This window comes from Gymnoscopelus microlampas, assembly GCF_963454915.1.
Source record: "Gymnoscopelus microlampas genome assembly, chromosome: 4".
Lineage (NCBI taxonomy): Eukaryota > Metazoa > Chordata > Actinopteri > Myctophiformes > Myctophidae > Gymnoscopelus > Gymnoscopelus microlampas.
The window spans coordinates 11,869,383-11,896,426 of record NC_139941.1 but is presented as its reverse complement, the minus strand read 5'-3'; the positions used below and the strand labels follow the sequence as shown (position 1 = coordinate 11,896,426).

Genomic DNA, 27,044 nt, shown 5'->3' with positions numbered 1-27,044 from the left:
ACACCTTACTTTATAGGCTACAGTACAGCATGCTTTCTTTAACATAGTATTAATACAGAGAACAGTGAACTAAACATCAGCAGTAGTTAAAAAACTCTTAATGTGTATACGTAATGTGTGAAGACGAGGGAGGAAGGGAGTAAACAACATATTCTAGTGGTTCTCATCCTGACTTCTCTTTTTAGTTGTGGGTGTGTGTTGTTTATGGTTATCAGATGACTGTTAATGTAGACGTACTGGACAGACAAGCTCTGGAGACCGGTGAGTAAAGTAACATTGATATTTCATGTTAATTGACAGGATTGGAGGCAAGGCAAGGCAAGTTTATTTGTATAGCACATTTTAACAAGGCAATTCAATTAACATTAAACAGATTTTTACGATTGGCTACAAGTTTGCGGGAGGGGCCCGTATTGCAAACAATGCCACAAATAATGAGCACACCATCTGATTGCCGTGAAAATTGCACACATACTCCCAGTAGGGAGTACAGTATGTGTGCAATTTGTGAGATCAAGATGTATCAGTCAGATTTAGCAGATTCTATTCCAATTGGCTATGACTGCCTCCTAAATTTCGCAGACACTGGTTAGGCAACCCGGCCTGGCGGGTATCTGTGCGCAGAGGAGCACACTTTTCTAGTTGATATCTGCAAGTAAGAAGCCTCATAAATGATGTATTGATATTGGTTGGTTATTTGACAATTTCCTTTTCAAATTATTATCTTTTAACTGCAATTCATGGAAGCTTTCTGGGTAATAATTTCACTCTTTGTGAAACATGTGGTGTGACAGTAAACTTGAGGTTGAAGTTGATATGGTTGCATGAGGCACTTTCAATTCAAACCTTTCAGACATGAGAGTGAAGAAATGGTCCAAATACAAACTTGTATTACTACTAACCCTAACCCTATAATTATTCAAATGTAACATTAACATTGATGAGACTCAGTATGTCCATAGATTTATTGACAGCTTATAGTATAACAGATAGTACAGTACATTTGTTGGTTGTGAAGTGTGTCTTTCATTGCAGTTACTTGATGCTGGGGTCAGTTTTCACCTCAAGATACCATGAGGTTTCTAAAGACAATCAGTGTGATCCTGGACATTCTGATCTTGGTACCTGGTAAGGACAGTTTGAAATGGTTTCATATTTACAGTGTGTTCACCCCTCATAGATTTACTAAATGACTTCCAAAAACAACAAAAATCTATAATGAGGTAAATATAAAAATATTCTGTATTCCATTTTATTATATTATATTTTCATATTGAGGAAAATATCATGTCATGTTATCACAATCTAGTGGATCAACGGAATGAGGCCAGAAGGTCAGAATTATTATTATAAAAAAGAACAATCAGAAGATTGTCATTTTTGTTGACGGTTGTTTATTGTTCTGTGTGTCTTTACAGGTGTTTGTAGTGGTCAGTGGGGAGTGACCTTCACTAATCCATCTCCATGTGTCATGAGAGGCTCATCCGTAGATCTTGGTTGTTCATATGACTACCCAGTGGGTCAAACTGTCACTGATATATACTGGTACTCCAGCTCAGGGAACACTCCAGTTCTTCTCTCTGAACAACCTTCATATCAAGGTCGTATTGAATACATTGGTAATAAACACCATGATTGTACACTGAGGATCAATAACATACAAGACAGTGATAAGGGAGGTTATTACTTCAGGTTTCGGACAACAATGGATTATACAAGTCGAACATTATCTTTGTCTGTAACAGGTAAACAAGAGTACCTTTTTAACCTTTCATGTACTCAAAGTCAAATATTTCCTGTCAATCTCACCAACTGACGTCCATCTTGATTTTATTCTTCTGATCAGGACTGACTGCACTTGTGAGTCCTCCCATTGCGTCAGAGGGGAGACAGGTGATACTCTACTGTCAAATGTCTTGTAAACCAAGACCCAACCCCCTCTGGTTTAAAAATGGACAACGAGTACCCAAGCCAAACTTCCAGGTCAAAATAGAGGATGCTGGGAGTTACCAGTGTGCTGTTGAAGGACAAGAGACATGGAAGTCTGAAGCTGTGATGTTGGATGTGCAGTGTGAGTTTATATGAGTTCATGTGACGTCTTTCTGTCTCTTTGTCTGAATCTGTTTATCTCTGTTTCATTCTGTCTTTATATTCAATTAATACAACAGCACATTCAAAGAAGAATCATATTAAATTAAAGCTGCAAGCAGCGATGACCGGGCCCTCCCCTCGTAACTTTATCCACATCAGGATGCACAGTATCCACCATGCTGTTTCTGCAGAGCAACATGGTTCCAAACGTAGTTTGTCCAGGCAATTGTTGCTATGCCTATGACACATAATGCCAGTAGGTGGCGTTATGACTTTATTGTAACTAAATATTCACACCTAAATGTGTTCAGGCCATGACTCACATCAAACGTGAAATTTGGGGCTGATTTGACCTTACTTTCTAGTTACAAAGTATTCCCTGTTTCATGGCAAAACATGGAAAATCACCATGGTGGTGCCACTGGTGCGTGTGATAAAAACTCATGAGTTTGATAACTTTTCATCATTACAGTATTTTATTTACACTGAGTGAGTTTGAAGTGGATCTGATTATCCTAGGAGAATTTTGTTAAAGTACAGCTATTATATTTTTTACTCCCAACAGATGGTCCCAAGAGGGTTGTGCTGTCAGTAAGTCCACCAGGAGATGTTGTCAAAGGAAGCTCAATCACTTTGACCTGCAGCAGCAGTGGTTCAAATCCACCAATCCAGAGCCTCATCCTTCTCAAAGACAACACTGAAGTGACACAGGAGAAGATAATGACCATCTCTAACATCCAACCCAGTGACAGTGGAAGATACTCCTGTCAGGCAAAGAACTTCATTGCCACAGTCACTTCACCTGAAGTCACTCTTCATGTTCAGTGTGAGTTTTTAATTCAATTAAGATCAAATTGTATTCATGAATTTAGAGTCCAGTGTTTTATGACTTTGACTGAAGCTGGTATCATTTTAGACATGTCATTATAAAAAATATTGATTATTGCCATTGTTTATCCCTAGAGAAACTAATAATAAATAATAATACATTTTATTTATAACGCACTTTACATTATCACGAATCTCAGAGTGCTACAGATTAAAAGCAAGGCATAAAAACAGCATAGGCAACAAAACAATTACAATAGACCCAACTAGGCTAAACTAAGGGGCCAAAATTTTGAAATTAAAACGAAAAACAAACAAAGTCCATGAAAATTAGAAATATACTTTTTTTTAAAAGGTAGGTTTTTTTTTTTTTTTTTTTAAAGCATCAGTGGACTGTGGTGCTCTCAGGTGGTCAGGGAGGGCATTCCACAGACATGGGGCTGTGTAACAGAAGGCCCGGTCGCCCATGGTGCGGAGGTTGGTGTCAGGGACTAGTATATAACATACTGTTTACTGTGTATACTGTACTTTGTAAACACGTAAATAGTGTCAATTATTTGAGTGCATCAATGTTTATTCCGTCATAGACCCTCCACGAATGACCTCAATGAATCCACAAGGAGAAAAGAACTCTACTGAGGTGCTGCTGCACATGGACACAATGGAAAGTGAGTAGAGGATAATGTTGGAAGGAATGATTGTAATAACGTATACTAACAACAACAACAATAATAATAATAATAATAATAATAATGATAATAATAATAGTAATAATAATAATAATAATGATAATAATAATAATAATGTACTTTACAGGCTGTAACCTGGCAACTAAATCTACTAAAGTGTATACTGGAGTTTTAGATGTAGTTTTAGATTTAAAATATATAGACTCAGAGCACCAGAAAACCACACTGAAAGCAATTGTTGTTTGGTTTATTTCTCAGTTGATAATTAAATATGGTGTCATTTTGCTGCAGGTCATCTTGTCATTCTTCGTGTTGGTATTGGAGTCAAGGTGTTGGCAGTGCTGCTGCTTCCTTTGGTTATGTGGTGGGCCTGGTGAGTCATCATGACTCATTACAATGACAGTCTAAGTTTCAATACTCTATTGAACTATATCCTGTTCTTGTCAGTATTGCAACACTTTTTCTCAAAACCTTAAAACAATTGTTTTAAAATAATATTCCTTGTTTTTAAAGGAAACAAGATTCTGGCATGGCCAAAGAAGTGAGGGGAGATCAATTATTTTTTTATTTATTGTACTTATTTATGATGATGAATTTTATACATTATGATGTATTCATGATATATTTTCAATGTGTGTTGTCACGTCTCAGGAGGACAATCCAGATTATGTGAACATCAGTGGAAGTGTTGGTCGTAGACGAGGCTTCATCTCCTCTGCTGATCAGGACACCAGGGTTGTAGAAGAGGAAAGCAACGTGTAAAGAAAACCGAAGCAAGAAGACTTTCCTTTACATTAACAATAGACCAGGTGCTTATCAGTCTGCTGCCTGGACACTGAAATACAGCTTGTAAAGCCAAGATCAGCTAGCTTGTTATTTGATTAGCAGAACAAATAGAAAATGTTCACTGTCATAAAACTGTGTTGAAAGAGAGGGGAGATGGTACAGTGAGAGAAAGAGGAAGTGCATACATTTCACACACACCAGGGCCTGTAGTTCACGCACGCATGCACGCACGCACATTGAGGAATCAGCAGAGAAGTTGTGGGTGAAATAGAGAAATTAAATAATGTGGTAAAGATGTTATGGTGGAGTTGGGAATAGAAAGGAGAGAAACCCAGAGGGTGGATAGGTACTATAAAATACAGACAGATACAGGCTATGGATGCCTTAAGCAACATCCTTGTCTTTTAGCTGCTCAGTTGTTTTTATTTTGTTCCTCTCTGCCTGATAAAATAAAAATAAAAAGGTAAATTCTCTTGAAAGTGCTGTTATAACATTTCTACAAAGGCAGAGGTCAGCTAGGTGAACTGTTAGGGAGTTAAAGTTGGAACAGCCGTCTACTCTGATTCCCTCCAAAATGTGGTAATATATATTTGTATAATTATATTTGTTTTATTTCTTTAATAGTTCTAAACATTTTGATTAAGTTTTACTCATGTATTAATGGATAGTCACATGCTAAGCTAAATTGCCTGCAATAAAAGCATATATAAAATTCCAATTCTGACTTTGTCACTATTTATCCACATCATGGTATTTCAGTTCTATGGTGAATGATTGTAACTCCTCCTGAACAGTAAAATATTACAGTAGGTTTTGCATGCTAGAGTACTTCTTCCACCACTGGTAGACAGTGTGCTGAATCTCTCTCCATAACTTGCATCACACATAAACAAAGAGGACACACACAACGGGAGTTCTTTTTAAAAAATGACAATTTTATTGCCTACAATAAGTTGGAAGAGGTGGTGGTGGGTGGGGGGACATGACACAAGTGCTGATGTATGCTTTGAACTGATGCATACACACAACTGCACAGAAAAACAAACTCACACAACAAACTCACTACCGCCATCTACTGGTGAACAAGCTTCCACTCTGCCCTGATGGCACTGTCAAGACCAGTGATTCTCAAGCCTTTTCATTTCAAGGACCCCCCAAGTTTGATATGCGTTAGGCCCCGGACCCCCATTTCATACATCTTTTCTCTGTTACAGAGTTACAGACCCGTTAGCGTCCATTTGGTTCCATTTGTAGACTTTTGGGAGTTACAGACCTGTGTGGGGTCCATTTGGTTCCTCAATATCAATCCGACACCAAGTTGAGAAACAATGATTTAGCCATCCACCATTACGCATCCTTCTAAAACAGTGTTTCTCAAACATGTTCATGTCAAGGACCCCCCAAATGTATATGTATTTGGCCACGGACCCCCTTCTGAAAAGAGTTTGTGCCAGGGACCCCCATGAGAGAAGATTTGTGTTCAAATTTAACAATTTTTCCAAATTATTTTTTAAAGTAGCCAATCTACATCTAGACATCTAGATTGGCTATTTTTTTTATATCTGAAGTATAAAAATGCTTCCCTGGAAACCCTATCAAGGACCCCTGGAGGTCCCCAGACCTCAATTTGAAAACCACTGCCCTAGAATATGAAGCCTGTTCTACTTAAAATCTGTGTAAACCAAGTGGTTCTCAAAGTGGGGGTCCAGGGACCCTCAGGGTTCCAATTGGACCCTTACAGGTCTGTAACTCTCAAAGAGTTATGGGGGTCCTTCAAATAAATAAAATAAAAAAACACCACTGGTGTAAACAAAGTGTGACATGGTTTTTAAAGACAGGTTAAAGAAGTGCAGTTGTTTCAAAATCGTTTCGGCAAATATTAGCACCTCGGTGGTGACTGGGTAACTGGAGGAGTGGCCACTTAAACATTGATGGCACCTTAAACTGGCTATTTCTTACATGTAAAAAATAAAATAAAATAAAATAAATAATTTGGTCTGAAGTTATGTAAAAGTATACGTGATTTGAACAGAATATTTCTACAAAGTGCATTCAAACCTGTGGTTAGCCAGTCATTATGGGCATAAATTAGAAGTTGAAGGGTACATTTTGATGATTATGATGTACCGTGCATGTTCAAATCATATATAGTCCTATACTTTACATTACTTCAGACCATGTTTTTTTTTTGGTAACAAATAGGCAATTTGAATTGTGGTGCCCACAATGTTTAGGTGCCCACTCGTCCTGTATCCGGTGACTGCTGGTGGCTGGCTGAGGGGACAGCGCCCGCTTTAACTGGTTAACTTGAACCTTTGAAACGGTTTAACTACCACTTGATAAACAGGGCTACTAAACAGCTGTCCTCGTCATTGTCCTTCTTATGGTAAGACCTGGATACAGGTTAGGGGTGCAACAGTCAAACTAATCAATTTAATTGATTATGAACAAAATATATATCGACAATAGATTAATTTATTATTAAAAAATAATGAATTTTGGGGTACACATTTTTCAAATTCCGTTCAACATTTATAACAGAATAGCAAAAATAGCAGTTCTGTAAGCTAACAACGCATCGTTGTGAGCTCGCAGATTGCCCATTTTCTCTATCTTTGTATGATCAACTGATGTACAATGAAGTATGAAATAGGGCTTAAAGGACAACTTTGTTTTTTTACAACCAGGGTTTATATTTTAGCTTGTAATTAAAGTAAATAAATGATGAGTGTAATTTTTTTTTCATTTACTGCTTTCTATAGTTTTAGCATTTTTTGCGATATTTTTTACAGTGGGCGGGGGCATTCTGTCCGGTGGCTAAATATGCCTTTTTTACACAATAAAAAAGGTCCGGCTGTCTGAGATGGCCAGATGTGAGTTATTGGGGGCTAGAAGAGCTACTGTAAATAATAATAAAGAAAACGCCGGGTTATTGTGTTAAAAAAATACATATTTAGCCACCGGACAGAATGCCCCCGCCCACTGTGAAAACACTGTAAAAAAGATTGTGAAAATTGCTAAAACTATAGAAAGCAGTAAATTTAAAAATTTTAACACTCATCTTTTATTTACTTTACTTACAATCTAAAACATAAACATTGGTTGTAAAAAACCAAAGTTGTCCTTTAAGTGGTCAATCATACTAATCCATTCTGTCAATCCAAAAATATATATTAGTTTTTTTTCCGCGTCTTTCGTTGATAAATAAACAATAAAACAAATCATGAAAAAAAGAAAAACGTGCTCCTCTGTTATCGAAAGTAATCGATCATTGCAGCCCCCAATACAGGTGCCTAAATCCAACAAGCCACGCCCCCTCTAACATTGACATGATAACCAGATGATCTGAGGTCTTGGCCTACCAATACGTCTGGGGATAATGTAAATTCAATGCATGGGTTACCGCAGAGACAACCTTCGCCCACTACTCTGAGAACCAAACCTGAGACCATCCCAATATGAAGGACCGCCCTAAAGTCTTTGCATTGGCACTGCATTGCAGTTATTCTTTCAATCGGTGGTTCTCAAACTTTTTCACGCCAAGGACCCCTGGGGCTCCCCGAACCCTACTTTGAGAACCGCTGCTTTAAATCTCCAAAATGTTTCCACCGAGATTTAGCCCAAAGATTGAATGTTACCAGATGTATTGGTAGGGGGAGATCCTCTGATCGCCTGGCTATTGGAGCCCATTGACACTATATACTGTATGTCGGCATCACATTGGTACAGGTAACTTGCCAAAAGTCCCAGTTGTATTTACTGTTTATTTAACCAAGTATTCTACCACTTGAAAATTGGTTAACGAGTTATACTTATAGTTATACTTATATTATGTGCGGAGACCTCCAGCTTCCATATGCATACATGGGGCATACATGCTATAAGAAAGCACAGCTTGCCCCTGCCAATATGGGCAGCCGAGAATTGATGCAGTATCATCCATGTGTATTACTACTTGTCTATGTGGGAGACGACATGGCTGTTGACATTTTGGACATCTGTCATATCACAATTCGGGCCAAAGCGACCATTCTAACTGTAGCTACTCCACCTCTGTTTAACCATTCTCATCAATACAACTGAATAAACCCAAATAAACAACAGTTGGCTCTATGCACAGCAGCCACATTGGAAAGAAATTGGGCCTCTTCCTCACTTCACAGGTGTTAGCAATGTTACTAATGCAGGCTCTGTTCCATGTTTAGTGTAGCACAGTGGGTCTTAAACTTTTTACGGGTCCATTTGGTTCCATTTGTACACTCTCAGAGTTGCCCACCCATAAGGGGCCATTTGGAACCCCCTCAAGGAACCATGAGGGTCCCTGGACCTGCATTTTGAGACCCACTGGTGTAGCAGTCTTTCCAGTGAGCCAACATGCACAATATCAGTACCCTGGCTCTAACCAAAATGGAACAGAGCCTTCATTAGAATCCTTGTTAACATGGGATGAAGGAAGTAAGGTAGAGGCCCACAATTTCTTTCAAATATGGCTGCTGTGCATAGAGCCTATTAAAGGGGTCGTGTCCACAGATGGCGTTTTTCGATTTCAAGTCCAGAGCGCTACACATGCACTGAGCGAGATGCCTCGGCTCAGTGACTGTCTGCGTGTCTCTCCAAGCCTCTGCATAGGAAAGTTATATTGATGAGCTAAAAAAAACCTCTCCTAAAAGTTGAACTATTAGTATTTTCAGCTTGAGGTGCCCAAAGTGCTCAGTCCAAAAACGCTGGATGTCGAGAAAGCTGAAACGAGCTGCTCGGCCGCTGGGAAGAGCAGCGCGTCTTTATCCATAGAAATGCATGGCAGAATGGTGCTGGCAGCTAAAAAAAAAGAAAAACGCTTTCCGTGGACACTGTCCCCCTAATAATCTACCCATAGGATTTTTACTGGTTCCACTTAAGAAAACGTCACATCCTGGCCAAAGCATCATTACACTTCTTCTACCCAATCAGCTGTTGGTGAAACATCAGGGACATTCATACTGTAGGTTGACCTTCTGGTAGGGCTGGGCCGATATGGACACCATAGGGGTGATATGGATTGGACGTCGTAGGGCCGATATGGACACCATCGGGGTGATGACAAAATCAAACAAGTTGTTTTTTACCAGCTACCTCTACGTCGATACTGTGATGATAATATCATATTGACGTTAAGCTTGCAATCATTTTGGAAGGTTTTAGAACATTTTTTAAAGTATATTAAATAGGACTTATGTGATTAAAACCAGGAAAAGACAACACTTATGCCATATCACGATATCCCAAATCCCAGACAATATCTCGTCTCATATCACGATATCGATATTTTGCCCAGCCCTGCCTTCAGGGACAAAAAACAACAACATTGGCTTAAGGATCATCTGACTCAGGGCGGATGAGAAGGTTAGAGTCAACTACCCCCCTCCAACATCTGACCCTGTGGAGGATGATGGAGTGAGATGGTGAAAAGAGGGGAAAGGGGCGGAGGGATGACTGGTTGGATGGATCATGGATGGATGGATGGACAGACAGACAGACGGATGGACGATGGCGCTGTATATACTCTCTGAGCGGCTTGGTCACGTGGGCAGTAGTGCTGCTGTCGGAGAAATTGTACAAACTAGGCACGTCGTTTGTAGAAAAGTATGCGAGGTGTGTGCTCTACAAAAATTAAACAAAAGGTCAAATGCTTGCAGAAACCTGGCGGTATAGGTGTTCTTCCGAGAAGAACAAGCCATCGACCACGGGCTGGTATGTCTGACGAGATGTGTGTGTGTGTGTGTGTGTGTGTGTTTGTGTGATTTATGTGAGGGGAGGGTTGGAGGAGAAGAGAAGGGTGTTTTGGGGGGGGGATGGAGATCCGCAATGGAAACAAGTCAAAACGGTAACATCATCATCATCATCATCATCAGCTGAAAAGAAGCACAGAGCAAAACAGAATTTAGAATGACGGATCTTCTCGGAGCACAGACAACTTTGAGAGGAAATTCCAATCGTGAAGAAATAAAGAAATAAAAAGGCATTAAGACAATTTTCGTTTAAATTGTTTTTCTTTTCTCTTTTTCTCCAAAAGTTCTCGTAATACTGAATTCGTACAAAGTACCAATTGTCAACTGCATTTCAGTTAAGAGACAGACAAAAAATGCCCATTGTTTAAAAACAAAGATTGACGGAGCCATCAGTTATGAGAATATAGATAATATATCCATGAGAATATTACGGACAGGTGGAGGGCATGTGTTGACGTACGACTTGTAGTGCAATGGGCAAAAAAAAAAAACTACACCACCCACATAGTTTGAATAATTGATATTCCGTTGCATGACAGTTGCCCACTGAAAATTGCCAAATCTAAAAGCTCACAACGTGTCGTACCACGACTCGTTGAGAGCTTGTAGATCGGCTATTTTATGTGTATTGACTGTCGTACAACAACTAAAAAATATATAATCAGGCTTAAGAACACCCCACTGTAGGAGGACCGTTCATGTCCCTAAATGGGTGTCGAGTTCTCATGGACACCCAGCTAAACTGTCATTAAAAAAATATAAATCAGATTCAAATATAGCCCATGAAATGAAAGTTGGAGTGAAGTATGAGCCCGCAGATGCTCACAAATGATTTCACGAAATATTTTTCTCACGAATGCCATCCTAAATCAGCGGCATAGTCATTTAGTTTAGTGTCACGTCGTGCAAACAAAGCAAAGCCATTAAGCTTTCATTTATCCTCCGTCGCGATGGTGACACGTTAGCTTGAAGATCTGCTTATTCTTCAGCAAGCGACACCCTCGTACTACAGAGTAGAGATCGCGCTCTGCTCTCCGGGCATGTTGTAATGGTCTATTGAACCCTGGCATCCCTATTCTGGGGCGGGGGGAACAGTCACAGAACATTGAAGATCTACTAGTTAAAAAATACACCAAACGCAAGATTTGGTGTAAAGGGGGCGAACAAAAAGGTGAGTGAACCAAGTACAGCACAGAGCCGACCCCGGTCAACAAAGTACTAGTTTACTAGTAGAGGGTTTAAGTGGTTAAAATCTGCAGTGCTAATTTAGTGTTGCCACATTGTATCATCTCCATGTACTCCAAAAGCCACCAAAAGCCTTATATCTCCTCCGACCAAAGAAGTGGGGGGATTCCCTCTTAGCCTAGTGGCTAAGATGTTTGGCTTTTAGTGACCCTTCCCACGCAGGAATCTCAGGTGTTGCATAAGCACAATAGTGTAAACTAAAGTAGCACGTGGCAGATATGATGAACCTTAACACGTTCACGTGTAACATACAGACATTATCCAAGTCATTTTGGACAGCCCTGTGCTTATAAAGTCTCGTTAAAAGCAATAGCTTCCTATTTGGTTTCATTCATCTACTCGGATGACTAAATCCATAGATAGTTGAGGTACTGCTGAATGCATAGTGTAGCCCTGAATCACAACTTAAATAAAAAGGGGCTATCGGTTTTAGTCAGACCAATGTGTACAGTAACTCAGAGGTAGTACACCGAGTTTAAAAACTGCAGGGGGTCTGGTCAGAAATCACTAAGTGATTTGTCTCTGCAATAGCATCTTTTTTTAAAATAGCTTCTTATGTAAATAAATATAATATATTGACAAAACATTATTCGATCGTTCTTGAAGGACTCTTTGGCCGATCAGGTGCAGGAAACCAGACCATACACTTCTTTAAGATAGGCATGTTTTTAACAAGCACTGTGTTCAAAGCTAAAAGACCAAAGCCTGATTGTTGTGATGCTAATGTGACCTATTTAGGACAAGAAAATCATTGATTGGGAGGAATAAATAATCTTAATAATATTTATATTAATAATAATTACATTTAGAATCTTTGAACCTTATAGAATTTTCATCAGTGGCTGTTAGTTGGGTGTTGAACTGAAAGAATGCTGCCGCAAACTGTGCATGCATGAGTTCAGATCTAGAATCCAGATATCGTTGCGGTCGGGCAGAAACCTCTTATCTCCATATTTTAACTTTTTGTATTCTTTCGTTAATTAACGACCTACCTGATCATACTACAGCGTCACACAAAAGTATAAAAAATAGCAGATCTACAAGCTCGAAAACGTGTCGCAAAACGGCGCGTTTTGAGCTTGTAGATCTGATATTTTTGAATTTGAATCCTGAAAATTAACATTTTTAGACATGAGGTTTCCATCCGACAGAGACGATATCTTACATTCAAACTGCCGTTTGCCCAGTAAATGTAAATACAGATTTAGAATGGATCGAGACGTACTGTAGGTAATACTGTGTAGCATGGAGTCAACTTAACTCTGAAAGTCTAAAAATTGTCTATTTTTACACTTTCACAATTAAACCTTTACTTTGTGGTACTGCATGTATAAAACGCTTGACAAGTAAGACAACTGAGAGCCATGTAAAGAAGTGACAACCAGATGCATAGAGTGAGTGTGCTGTAGCAGCAAGGTAACATAAAAAGCAGCATTGTACCAAAACCACAGTCAACATAAACGGGGACACCGTTGTGCCCCAAGATTCGTACAGAAGTCAGCCAAGATCAGTTATGATTTCCAACATACTGAATATACCAATAGTGTTTAAGTCAATGCCATTGTGTTGGCTCAAATATATTTCAAAGGAAGCCACAATTAGACTTAATTTAGACATTGTTGTGCGTCGGTTTAGCGCGTCAACGATTTGCGGCGCCCGACGCCGGTATACAACAAGTATAAATAAAACAGGCTTTACTTTACCCTGTGATCATAAAAAAAAAAAGAAGAACAAAATGCAGATGGGCCGACTTTTTAAAATTGTCAAAAGCAACAAAAGATATCATTAATGACTTGTGGTAAAAGCGGAGGCTACGCGCTCTCATGATGTACACATCTAAGGCAAAAAAACAAACAAACAAACAAACCAACTGAATCCCAACCCGCAACGTTTTGGTATAAAGCCTTTAAAAGGGGAAGAAGGCAGAAAGAAAATGTATATTATTTCCATACAAAGTGCAACAACAAAAAAAAGAAAAGAAAAAAAAGGAGCGACAACCGGCAAATACTTCACTCCTTTTGGGGTGAGGGCGTGGCTGGTCTGAGTTTGGATCATGTGATCAGTAGGTAGGTAGGCTGTACAGGGTCTGTAAGGGGATGGGGGGAGGGGTTCCATTTCATCCCTGCTGACCGCCATAGCCGGTGCTTAAAACAGTGGTTCTCTAAAATGTTAGTGTCAAGGACCCCCAAATTGTATTAGACAGGGACCTGCATTAAGAAAAGATTTGCGTTGTAAACGTTTAAAAAAAATTTTTCACATCTATAAACTCACGACACGTTGCGATGCGACGTGTTGTGACCTTGTAGAATGGCCGTTTTTCAATGGCCAAAGTATAAAATAGGTTTAAAGTGATTAAACAGACTTTGATGAGTTAACAAATTGAGCTGGGGACCCCCTGGAACCCATTCAAGGACCCCTGGGTGGGTCCCCAGACCCCATTTTGAGAACCTCTGGCTTAAAGCATCGACTAACAGCGGTTATTCTGGGTTCATAGAACCGCAGTTACATTTGTAACTTCCGCCACAGAACCACAGTTACATTTGTAACTTCCGCCATAGAACCACAGTTACATTTGTAACTTCCGCCATAGAACCACAGTTACATTTGTAACCTTCGTCTTGTTGTTTGACAGGTGTGGCCGAGGGTCGGTCGGTCGGACGGGGTAGGGGTCCTGGGGTATAGGGGGGTGGGGGGGGGGCTGCACACTACCTGTGGATGGGCAGGTGCAGCCCGTTGAGGGGGTGGTTGTTGAGGGGGTGGGGCAGGGGCGGGTGGAGCTCCAGCTGGGCCAGCAGGGAGAAGTGGTCCGAGGGGATGTGGGGGTGCGGGCAGCCTGTGATGTTGTTGTCCACCAGCCACTGGCTCTCCAGCGGGCCCATCAGACCCAGAACGCTCATGTGTGTCTTGGAGAAGAAGATGTAGTCGATCACGCCCTGTGGACAGACGGAGGGTCTTTACGATGTCACCCAATCTTCACACACACTCACACACCGGACGGCGGAGGAAACCATGCAAGGCACCAACAACCTGCTCATCGGGAGCAGTTAGGGGGTTCAGTGTCTTTGCTCAAGGACACTTCAACACTAGCCCAGGGGAACAGGGGATCGAACCGGGAACCTTCTGATTCCTAAGTGGCCGCTCTACCTCCTGAGACACCGCCGCTCTTTCATGCGCAAACTCCAGCACCTGACAGTTCAACAACCTCTCCGTGTGTATTTAGCTAAATATTGGACCTAGTATTCTACTTTATTTAGACGGCCCCATCACATAAAATAACACAGCATTACCATATAACCATGAAAATCATATTTAAACGTTTTTTTAAGAGCATACTGTACAATTGTGAATACTGTGAAATTGTCACCAGGGATTTAGAGCAAAAAAAAAAAAAAACTCAACTTATTGAAAACTCTACCGTGAAATGTAATAGTTGGTGTAAGGCAGCAATTCTCAACCTGTGGGCCGGGGCCCCAATGGTGAGCCGTGAGGATGTTGCAAGTGGGGCCCCTAAATAATTGGCAAAACACTAAGGTCGTGGCCTGGCACCCTAGGCTGCAATACCAGCCTGACAGCGTGTCGTGGGTTCGAATCCCGAACCCGGCGACCTTTGCTGCTGTCACTCCCCATCTCTCTCCCCATTTCCTGTCTACTGTCCTATCATTAAAGGCATAAAAGCCCCCAAAAAATTACACTGATATTGTAATGATAATAAACAATATCTATATAAAAAAGGTCATGGTATTTTTTATTTAAAATTGATCCAAGCCATCCAACACAATTGACTGATTGATCAGTAAAAAAAACATGACGTGGAAATGCAGGCGGCCCACCCATCTGACCACTTAACACGGCAGCCTTTAAGTGGTCAGATGGGTGGGCCGTGAACACTTCCAGGTTAAATGTGTACCTTGAAGTCGTATGTGTAGTTGGTGTAAGGCATCAGGTTGCTGTCGTAGGCGCTCCTCAGCTGGAAGCTGTGTGTGATGCTGCCGTCAGAGTTGCCGTTCTTGCCGTTGCAGCTGAAGTTGGTCAGACATTCGCTGTAGAGCAGCTCCTTGAAGTCCTTGTGGTTCTCGGCCACGACGCTGTTGCTCAGGTACTCCACCACGCCTGCAGACCAGTGAATAAGGCAACGGCATGGCAACGTCCACAGTTTAAAAAAGCCATCACAAAAGAGTAGAGTCCGCACACTGTATAAAAGCTCCTAGAGTTACGTTTGGAGCTTTATCCAGTGTGGGCTGTACTCTAACACGCTCTTTCCCAAACACCCAATTTTATGGGTCTCAAGCTAAAAAGTTGGAGAACCACTGCCCTACCACACCTGGACATACACGCAGTAAAATGCTCACTGATAATAAGTGGACCCATAACCACATGAATCCTAGCGTCCCTAATCTGGGCATGTCGTAATAGGCGAACATTTGGCAAAAACAAACAATTTGTGAAAAGACTATAATGACATACACAGAATAGGGACGCCAGGTTGAAAGTGGTTAGCTGTAGTAGACCTAATGGACTTTACGGCCCATTTATGCTATTGTAAATAAATATATACAAAAAATGGTGGGACATTTAAAAAAAAAGAATTCCCCCCAAAATCGATTGTTTTATTAAAATTGACAATTTCTTATAATTGATTAACCCATTTAAACGCCTTCTAAATCCTAAACTCAGTTTTCAGAGATTTCTATTTTTTAATTAAAAAATAAAAACAATTCCTGTTGCTATATGCAACACCTAAAATGACACAGATGTTTTCCCGTTTTTAAAGGTATAACAATGTATTTTAAAGGTATAACAAATGCTGCACCCCCTTGGCGTTAACCCTTTAGTGGGCTATGTGGCATGCGTCGTACCAGAGTCGGGCAGTGAATTGAGATCGGCACACAGGACGATGGGGATGGACGAGGGCTCCGAAGCCGGCGAGCCGGCGGGCATGGAGGCCGAGGCCCTCTCGGCGATGCTCTTCAGCTCCGACAGGAACATCATGGTCTGGATGAGCTTGACGTCCGAGTACTCCGGGTCCCAGTGCATGTGGGCGTTGGCCACCAGGATCAGCTGTCTGTCCTGCACTGGTTTCATGCCTGAGCGGTGGCAGGGAGAGACGTCATCAAGGATATTGTAGTTAAATGGGTATTTCACTTTAATCATGGATATCGTTGCTGTCGGGCAGAAACCTCTCATCTCCATCTTTTAACTTTTTGTGTTTTTTCGTAAATTGACGCCCTACTCAATCATACTACGGCGTCACACAAATGCATCAAAAGTAGCAGATCTACAAGCTTGTCGTTCTGCTACTGTTGCTATTTTTCCCTCCTGACAGTGTTGGACAGGTTTCCACCCGACAGCGACGATTTAGGAATCTTTGAAAGAGAGAATACAAACCAGTTGATATGAGCCTTGCCTGTTCTCTAAGATATCTGAATTGCTATCGCTAAAAACACATTGGACGACCTGCAGTTTCACCCCTAAACTACACTGTTACACAGTACGTACATACATCCCAAGCAGCTGTTGACTTGTAGGTTCTATACAGCGAGTAGGTTATTTCGTATGTTATTTATTGACCTGATGACTTGTAACTGCTATACAGTGAGATTAGGCTCTTCCTTACCACCAGAGAACATGTCTTTATTGACTTGTAGGGTCTCTACAGTGAGTAGGGTCTGCCTTACCACCAGAGAACATGTCTTTATTGACTTCCAGCAGGACGGCTACTCCGATGTTGTCTTTGGTCATCACTCTGTTCAGCATGACCTCTGAACCCTCGGAGTTGGCCATGGCCACCTGGTTGAACTCCACCGTGTGTTTCTGGATCAGCGTAAACCTACAGCATAACAACACAGCAAGACAACAAACCACTGTAAACATACGGCACAACAACACAACAAGACAACAGACCACTGTAAACCTACAAAACCACTGGATCAAAGTAAACCTACAGTACACCCAACACAGCAGCAGCAGTTTGTGAGATTAGCCGCAGACGGACGCAAACATTTTATTCGGAGGAAAAGACTCCCATCCACTTCCTTGTTAACTTAAAGCTTAAAAATTCTGTATCTCAGCTCCTGAGTACTTTTTTTTTTCAATGATAAAAATAAATCATTGAAATAAATCCAAATGGAAAAATGCTCTTCTAGACGGGTTGCCCCATTGCAGTAGGTGCAACGCTGTGAAAATGCATTATTTGTCAAATGGTGCATTTGCACTAACACAATACACCGTGCATTACATTAACCCAGCCACATATTCACACACCAACGGCAGAGGAAACCATGCAAGGCACCAACCTGCTCATCAGGAGCAGTTAGGGGTTCATTAGTCTGGGAGTCTGGGCGTCAGAGCTTGGACAGCAGGGGCGCGGCCACTGCGTTGTGATTCAAATCAACAGCCAATGAAGAAAAGGGGGCAGGATCCACATGCAGTGGGTGTTGCATCTAAATAGAATCGACGGGAAGCAATTTCCCCTTGAGAAATTGCGCCCGCCATTGTTGTGTAATGCTGTTTGCCTCTCGTCGGACTTTTTAGACGAGTTGCACAGCCTCAGACCGGTAAGAGGCGTTTCCGCTCAGATTCTGAGCGTAAATTACATCCCGCCCACAAATACCAGGGCTCTGGCCCAGAAGTTCCTCGCCAGAGCTGGCGAAAACTTCTGGGAACTCAGATTAGGGGTTCATAGCATGGCATGGCCAGACTAAGATATGATGTAATGTAGATTTTACTTTTTTTTTTGCTGCACTGGCAGATTCGTCTGGTTTCCAGGCTAAGGGGTTCAGTGTCTTGCTCAAGGACACTTTGGCATTAACCCAGGGGGAGCTGGGGATCGAACCGGGAACCTTCCGATTCCCAAACAGCCGCTCTACATCCTAATGTATTTGCGACCGCCACAGATGTGTATGCTTTCCTTCTTATGGGAACTAAGCTCCCACATAACTCCAAGCCTGCTTCCAGATGTTAGGGATTGTTTTTAAAGCAAAATTACACTTAAGTAATCAACAGACTAGAGCAACTACTGAAGAAATCTCCTCAATATTTGGAGGTACATCATGGCAACTACAACCCAGACCTCTACCTAAGTGTAATTGCGCTTTAGTTTAATGCATTGCTTCTTCATTAGACAGTACAATAGAGCCAGGAGACGGTGTGTAGAGAGAGAGAGAGGTGACGCTGTTATTTCCATTGAAGGTTGAGAGCGACTCACTTGTCAGTTTTGAAGAACACGGCACAGCCGTCCACGTGTTTGCGCTCCTGTTCGGACACCAGTTTGGCACGGGACTTTGGACAGAAGTAGCCGTCGTAGCCGCGCTCCTTTAGTGTTTCCAGGAAGAGGGTGTAGTACTGCTCCGTCTCCACCTCCTGGAGGGTGGGGACAGCGATTGAGATGTTTGGCTTTACAACAATCTGGAAATAAATGAAGTCACGCACATCCACAAAACCTTTGCAGCCCGGTGCTGAACCCAAAACGAACAGAGATCAAACAGGAAATAAAGGTCAGCACAAACGGGCCTCCAGGGGTCTGTATTACTCATTCCTTTTTTTTTATTTCTACGCCAAATCTCTTTGCAAACATAGTATAAAATTATCCCTGATTATTAATCATTTAGCTGGGGACCCCCTGGAACCCCCTCAAGGACCACTAGGGGTCAACGAACCGCACATTGAGAGCCACAGCAACATTTGGGAGAAAAGGGGTAAAAAGCGAATCAAATAAATTCAATTAAATTAGTAGTAGAGCAGTGCTTCTCAAACGTTTTCATGTGAAGGACCCCCAAAATGATACGTATTTGGCCGCGGACCCCCATGTCAAAATATTTTGTTCCCGGGGACCTCCCAGAATCAAAGATTTGAGTTGCAAATGTTAATGCTATTGGGGACCCCCCCAAGGACCACTGGTGGTCCCCGGACCACTGGTTGAGAACCAATGTAGTAGAGTACCTGTAGGCTGATGATGTCGGCGTCACAGCTGGTGATCTCCTCCATGATGCCCTTCTTCCTGTACTCCCAGTTGAGCGCCCAGGACGGGCAGTAGCCGTAGAGCTGCCGCGTGGCGTACTTATCGCACAGCACGTTGTAGCACATGACCGTGAACATGGCTGTGAGACACCACAAGGAACAACAAGTCACTGATTGCTTGATCATTTATGTCTTTCTATCAAAAATAGGAATTGGAAAAATGCCCAAAAAGGTACGTAGCACATCCAAAATCAATGGAGGACAAAGTACTCACGTTTCCACTTTTTTTATAGGCACACACCTTTTTTATTTTGAATTTTAATTCCCTCAAAGGTTAAACTGATGTTTCATAAATTATCAATCTTTAATCATTGTATTTTGGTTATTGAAGAGAAGTTTCTATTTTTTGGCTTTTAATAGTTTTGTTTCTTTTTATACCCCGGGACACTGTGTGTGTTGTGTTTTATACTATTAGTTGCTTGTTTTAGCAGAAAATGCACTTACTGTAGGACTTCTGGTGATTAGTAGTTTCGTTCCCTACCTATGTTGAATGCACTTATTGTAAGTCGCTTTGGATAAAAGCGTCTGTTAAATGACTGTAATGTTATGTAATGTAATGTAATGTGTTGTGTACTCTTGAAGACAATAAAAAAATAAAGAAATTTTCTTTCCAAATCATTTTTTAAATCTATAAAAACAAATCTTTTACATGTGTCAAATTACTGATTTCTTTATCACACACTATCAAAGTTACAGTTCTGCTTCCTTCCTGTTCACGGTCTCATGAATTGCAAAATGACAATATAATTATCGGATGTCCTCTGATGCAAGCAGTTAAGTACTTATATACCCCAGGGGTGTTTTGAAGTTCACCCCTGAATGAACCCTGGGGATTGCACTGTGTTCACATACCTGTGGGGATGAGAGTGTCTCGCTCTTTCAGGTTGATCCAAGGTCTTTGGGGGAGCTGTTCTGGGTGCACTGCACACAACGGGAAGGAAACAAGGCCCTTTAGCTACATTTTGTCCTGAGGTAAGCACAACGTGACAATGTATACCCATTACCCGGGTTCCCGCTGTGCTCAGGTTTACACTAAACGCTCTGTTAAATATGCATGTGCCCGTGGCAATTGTTCGTGCTGTAAGGTGAAGCGAAGGTGCCATTTACCTGCCAGATTGTCAAGCATGTAGTTCAAGAGCTTCCGGGTGCCGTCGCTCTCCTGGTACAGGTTCAGGATGTCTTGAGACAGAGGGTTACCTGTACGGACAACATGGCTGTTAGCTACTGTTAGTCATCATACATGTAGGGCTGTCACGATTACAGATTTAAGTTGACGATTAATTGTCACTCAAATAATTGCGATGAACGATTTAATTGTGTTTTTGGCCATTGAACCTTGGAACATATGCAGCCTTTTAGGCTTCGTAATCTAACAGTGCACAGGGCAGATATGACAAATAACTGAAATATACAACTAAATTATTGACATATTCAATCATTTTATACATGTAGAAATGGCAGAAATAGCGATCACGGAGTGACGCGTTGTAAGCTTGTAGATCTGCTATTTCTGCTCTTTTTAATATTTGAAAATGTGTGAAAATGTTTCAACATGGAAACGACTATGACGATTACGCAAAAATAATTGCGACAGGCCTACATACATGTTGGCTAATTCTTTGTTAAGTTTCCTCTCCTTTTACAATTGTCCCACTTTGAAAACCACTGATCACTGTCATACCTGTTACCTGCAGTATGTCATGCCTTTGTTACCTTTGTCCACGCTATTTTGGTTTCAGTCAAGATCTAATCTCTACATTAACTCTTATCTTCAATCACGTTTCAACTACCAACTGCAGCATGTTATAGGGAACAAGGGAATAAGGGCATATTTGCTGGTCTGCATGGGGAGAGGAAAATATTTTCACAGCCAACTGATGGCTGCTCAGATGGCTATGATGAGTGCACAGGTGGGGGGGGGGTGAGGGTTAAGTGCCTTTGCTAAGCGACACTTGAACACATTAGACTGGACTCTTTCTATTCCCAGAAGGCCACTCTATCCACTCAGCCCTAAACACCCTATAAATCAGGCTTCATCTTCAATCCAGTGTCAACTACAGTACTAACTGCTGGGTTTCGTACTCCTCTTGGACAACAACAATAACAAGCAGGAAAATGCAGTTTTAATTTGAGTACATATCATATAATGAATGGTGTTGGTTGGATGACAAACACTGACCTTTCAGACCCAGGGTTTGTAACTGGAAAAGCCTTCCAAGTTCATAAGGCAGAACTCGTAAAAGATTGTTGTTTAAAAGCAATTCCCTGCACAAGAAGGGATAGAGTAAACATATTAATTACTCTGAATTAATCTGAAGATTAAAGTGTGTGTAGTACTGCATCTACTTTTCATGGCTCGCTCAATATTGATTCTTTGAATGAATGAAAAAGTGATCTCTCCAGCTCTTTAGCAAACAGAAAATACACTTTCTGGTCGGGATGTCAATTTCACCCAATCAGCAAAGAGAACGGCCACAAATAAATCAGCTTAAATTTGACAGTGTTTCAGTTGCAATTTTGTCAGCTCATTTGTTTCATCACTTCCAATTTCACTTGTTTATCCTGTATGAGTTCTCTCTTGTGATTGGATAAAATTGATATCCCAACCTGAAAATCAATTACTATCGGAATATAGAGCTATTTAACAATTATTTGATTCAATAGTCAACGCCTATGTTCAGTCCTTGTGGATACACGTGTACACGTAGGTACAAACATACACGCATGCACACAAACAGATCTGAAGAGTGATATGGTTACATTCATTTCAATATTCCCCTATAAATACATTTTTTTACAACACCAGGCATGACCCAGTGTCATATCATTAACACCGCTTGTGTTTCATGGAAACATGTTTCTCACAGCTGTTTTAACCACATGAACCCTATCGTCCCAATTCTGGGCATGCCATAATAGCCCAACGTTCCGCGAAAATAGCTGATCTACATACTCACAATGCGTCACATTGCGACACTTTGTAACTCGAATACAAGGGTCTCCCCTTGTACTCCAGCTCTCCTCTCTCCAGCTCTTTATTTCATCACCAAGAGAGACATGTCATACAGGATAAACAAATGAATTTGGAAGTGATGAAACAATTGGCAACCCACCTGAAAATTTATCTTTTGTTTACTTAACAGCTGGAGAGACAGGGAGATCCCCATTACTGAACAAACGCTCTATAGCAATGATTAATCAGGATGTAGAACTTTTTAACCATAAACCTTTTGGTTTTAACAAACAGTTGTAAATGGTAATTGTGCATTTATATAGTGCAAAACCGCTTTACAATGTGCATTGTATTCACCCATTCATTCACACACACACACACACACACACACACACACACACACACACACACACACACACCGATGGTGGAGGAAACCATGCAAGTCTCCAACCTCAAGCTCATCGGGAGCAGTTAGGGGTTCAGTGTCTTGCTCAAGGACACCGCGACAGGTTTGTGTCAAATATAAAGTGTGTCAAATAAAATGTATTATTATTATTAACCCATTCAATCCGGGAACGCATCACTGTCATTTTAGACGTCTTTGGCTATTTTTGAAAAATCGTGAAAATGTGTGAAAATCTTTGAATATAATATATTTTCAAAGCGAACATTTGTAAAATATTGTGTTCCAGGGACCTCTAGATGCAAAGATTTAAGTAATAAATGTTGTTTCAAAAAATATATGCATTCAAAGATTTGCACAAATGTTCGAGATTTTTCAATCTTAACACATGGGGAGCCCGGGATCGAACCAGGACACTTTCCGATCCCCAAGCGTCCGCTTAACCCCCTGAGCCACTGCCGGCATGCATGACAGATCCAAACACAGCAGGGAGTCAGTGTCTCATGGTGCTGTAGGTACGGTACCTGAGAGAGACCATGTTGCCCAGCTCGGCAGGCAGGCTGCGCAGCTTGTTGGAGGACAGGTTCAGGTAGACGAGGTGGGGCAGCTTGGCGATTTCTGGCGGGATGCGGCTCAGGTTGTTGTCGTTGATGTGCAACGCCGTCAGGTGTGTGAGTGTCCACAGAGAGCTGCTCAGACTCCTGACCCGCCCTACACACAACAGAACACACACGAATCCTCAGTGTTCATCACACAACACCAGCACCCATATTCTGGGGGGAACATTAAGACAAAAATAGCAGATTTACAAGCTCACAATGCAACAAGATTTCGTGTTGATGGAGAAAAAGTGGTCCAAGTACAGACAGACCCAACTCTTTCGGTTGGTATGTTTTTATTGTATTCAAATTATGTTGGAAATGTGCTGTACCAACCAACCCATTTAGACCTGGAACGCCTGTACGTCGTTATATCTTTCAACCGGGAACGCCTCTGTGTCATTTCAGTTATTGCTATATTGATAGCAACATAAATTAACACATTGGCTGCCAGAATTATTTATTTATTTTCTACAGTAGACTGCCAGACTTTTTCAATGAAAAAAAAAAGTACTCGGGAGCCGAGATACAGAATTTTTAAGTTTTAAGTTAACAAGGAAGTGGATGGGAGTTTAAATCTTCGAAAAATCATATCTCCTTGGTCTTTGGGTCAAATAAAAAACAAACAAAATAAAACGCAGATCTGCGTCTTTGGCAGCCTGCGTTCTAAGGACTCAATAGAACGCAGATCTGAACGCAGATTAAAAAGAAACCCAACCTAAGTTTTTCAGGTAACTTCTCAGGATTTAGAATGCGTTTTTAGAATGGGCCTCAGGTCTAAATGGGATGAACAACAAATAAGCAATAAACCTGAGCTTGAACTTGAGCTTGGTAGAGAGAAGTGTTTTGGAGGAACACTGACCAGATATCTCCAGCTCGGCCCAGTGAGACTTCTTGCCGTTGGCCGCCTCCTCGGCTGACATGATGGTGTAACATCTGCGGGGATCAGGAGGGTCATATTTTTCCTTTGGCATACCGGTAGATCTGCAAACACACACACACACAGAGAAAGAGAGCAGTTAATTACTGTAGATCTACCAACACACACACACACACACACACACACACACACACACACACACACACACACACACACACACACACACACACACACACACACACACACACACACACACACATGCATTCTGCAACACAATCATTTGATTCCGAGCGTTTGCTCACTTTTCTTTTTTTTATATAATTACAAAAAATGTAATCTGTATTAACAACGCCTCTCATCAAAGCTATCAGTGCTTGATCAATCAAATATAATTAAATAAGGCTGTAAACAAAACTTGAGAAGTTAGTTCATGTTAATCTGTGCAGATTTGTTTAACCACTTAAAGCCTGTTTACTTTGTTGACCGGGATGCCCCACGGCTCTATATTTGGTCTGCTGCTTTTCCCCCCGCCACTACACTAAATCTCTTCGCCAAAAATAGCAGATCTACACACTCACTCACAGTGTGTCGTAACTCTCCTGAAATACCCCAGGGTTTTTTGCTTTGTTTTTTTTTTACAAAGAAAGGCAGGAGTGTTTAGATTCTACAGAGACACACTTATCTTATTTTTGTCCTGACTGGTTACTAAACATCCACAGACTACAGCTGAGCTTATCGAAGAGATGGAGACAGGCAGAGACTTGTTTAGAAATGGTCAGAGGAAACATTGACATTGTTTGACTACCTTAACCTCACCATGGCCTCACTGTGAGTGTGAACTTTGGTGCCCGAACTGCAGGTTGGAAAACACTGCCAACAGAGTGAAACCGTGGCGAACAGAAGAACATTTCAGGTTACTTTGTAGCACTTAGGCTACTTGTTGCCAATTTGGCACTCTATTTACTTGACCATTTACCCTGTTGGTTGACAGGGTAACCAACAGGGTAAATAGTCAAGTAAATAAAGTGCCAAATAGGCAACAAGTAGCGCCTCTCAGTGCTATAAAGTAACCTGAAATGTTCTGCTATTCACAACTCAAGCCCTATACAATTTGTTGTATGACGCATAGCGAATATAGCAGCTCACAACGTGTTGCGGTGCGATGTGTTGTGAGTTTGTAGATCTGCCGTTTTCTCTATTAAAAACAAAATCTATGTTTTACCATTTTCACCTACCGTATAATGATGACAAACCCAAATAGGGGTGCTTGGATGAAAGTGCTTAACAGAACTTGTGCTAGGCCCTAAACACTTTAGAAACACACTATCTGATGAGCTGCTACTCCACAGTTACTGTGGATGATATTACCTTGGCCTCCAGTAACCCCGTACCACATACATGTAGGCCCTGATTGCCTCACTGGAGTGACTGCCTGACAGCGAGTCCCTGGTTTGAATCCTGAACCGGGGCCAACCCGACCTTTCATGCATGTCACACCCCGACTCTCTCTCCCTGTTTCGTGTCTCTGTACACTGTGAACTATCAATAAAAAGGCAAGCAAGCCCCCAAACAATAACCTAAGAAAACAGTCAACACACGACAGGGTAAATAAATAAGAGTGCAAATGAAGCAGTCCTATATCCTAAAATAGCACTGCTTTCAGTGGGGTCCCCAGCGATCTGGGAAGTAGTTTGATTTCACTGACTTACAAGAAGTTATCACAAGTCACATATGCTGTCATGTCATCTACTCTGACACTCTTTTGGTTGGTGTTTTGCTTTTCAGTTTTTTATTTTTTGTCTTTTCCCCCCTTTTTGCCCTCTTCTTTGCACCCTCTCATTTACTGTCAATGTACTTTTTTTGGGAGAGGGTTGGGTTGGAGGGTTTGTGTTTGCCATGTGCGTTTGTTTGTTTTCTTTCAGAAACTTAAAGGGGTTTCTTTACCACTGCTTATCCTAATCCTGTAAGCTGTGACAATCCTTCAATACAAATTATGTTAAAATAGAAGTTATCACAAGTTCACAACGATAGAATTTTAACATAAGAAAGACTATTCTGATCCTACGTTTCACTCCACTGCTTCCCCACACCTACAGTAGAATAGACAAATTAGACAATTATGTAATTCTCTACTGAATCATATCAACAACTATCATCTTATATAATCCTGCCTTCAAAGCTAATGAAATGGGGGTCTGCTCTGCGGCCTCATATGTATCGATTTGAGGGTCCTTGACATGAAAAGGTTTGAGAACCACTCTCTGTCTGTCTACACCACCCATTCATTTAGTTATTCTGTCACGTCCTGTCTGTGTACAGGAAACCACAATGTTCAGGAGAAAGGTGCAAATAGTGCATCTAGTGTAAGAATACTGCTTACGTAAATCCAGGAATAATGAATATAAATGTGTTCCTCCGTCAATACTATGCATATCAGCCAAATCGATATTCTCTCTCTCTCTCTCTCTCTATACATAGTTTCTGTCGGGTGGAAACCACATAATGTCCAAAAGAACTGTTACTTTTCAGGATTAAAATTCAAAAACAGCTAAAGTAGCAGATCGACAAGCTCACAACACGTTGCGTTTCGAGCTTGCGGATCTGCTACTTTTGATGATTTTGTGTGACGCTGTAGCACCAAAAGTTAAAATATGGAGATAGAGGTTTCTGATAAATGATTCCTATTCTCTCTCAATATTACATGAAAACAATGTATTATATAAATAAATCACCATATACACACATACATTCATACATACATACATACATACATACATACATACATA

The 27,044-nt window shown here is 41.2% G+C and overlaps 2 protein-coding genes across 3 annotated transcripts in view; one reads left to right on the top strand and one right to left on the bottom strand.

Annotated features, from left to right (window-relative positions):
• Positions 1-226: 226 nt before the first annotated feature.
• Positions 227-4,370, top strand: LOC311043179 (B-cell receptor CD22-like; the record flags this gene model as incomplete). Its single annotated transcript, XM_084054363.1, has 9 exons — positions 227-261; positions 1,036-1,128; positions 1,419-1,745; positions 1,847-2,071; positions 2,657-2,917; positions 3,507-3,587; positions 3,900-3,981; positions 4,122-4,149; positions 4,260-4,370. Exons 2-9 carry the CDS (start codon positions 1,074-1,076, stop codon positions 4,368-4,370), a joined length of 1,170 nt encoding a protein of 389 aa, XP_083910489.1. The 5' UTR covers positions 227-261; positions 1,036-1,073.
• Positions 4,371-8,164: 3,794 nt separating this feature from the next.
• The window catches only part of cnot6l (CCR4-NOT transcription complex, subunit 6-like), a 20,342-nt gene continuing 1,462 nt past the window's right edge, over positions 8,165-27,044 (bottom strand). Inside the window, exons 2-13 of one of the 2 annotated variants that reach the window (XM_084054745.1) lie at positions 24,241-24,362; positions 23,304-23,490; positions 21,603-21,688; positions 20,531-20,620; positions 20,276-20,344; positions 19,346-19,503; positions 18,612-18,766; positions 17,083-17,234; positions 16,264-16,491; positions 15,315-15,517; positions 14,117-14,340; positions 8,165-10,285 (exon numbers count right to left, since the gene is read on the bottom strand). In XM_084054745.1, coding sequence (XP_083910871.1) covers positions 10,282-10,285; positions 14,117-14,340; positions 15,315-15,517; positions 16,264-16,491; positions 17,083-17,234; positions 18,612-18,766; positions 19,346-19,503; positions 20,276-20,344; positions 20,531-20,620; positions 21,603-21,688; positions 23,304-23,490; positions 24,241-24,352 — 1,668 coding nt within the window. In that variant the 5' untranslated portion in view covers positions 24,353-24,362 and the 3' untranslated portion in view covers positions 8,165-10,281. Of the gene's footprint in view, positions 10,286-12,523; positions 14,341-15,314; positions 15,518-16,263; positions 16,492-17,082; positions 17,235-18,611; positions 18,767-19,345; positions 19,504-20,275; positions 20,345-20,530; positions 20,621-21,602; positions 21,689-23,303; positions 23,491-24,240; positions 24,363-27,044 lie in introns of those variants that run through there. The other variant, XM_084054744.1, reaches the window with a different exon arrangement.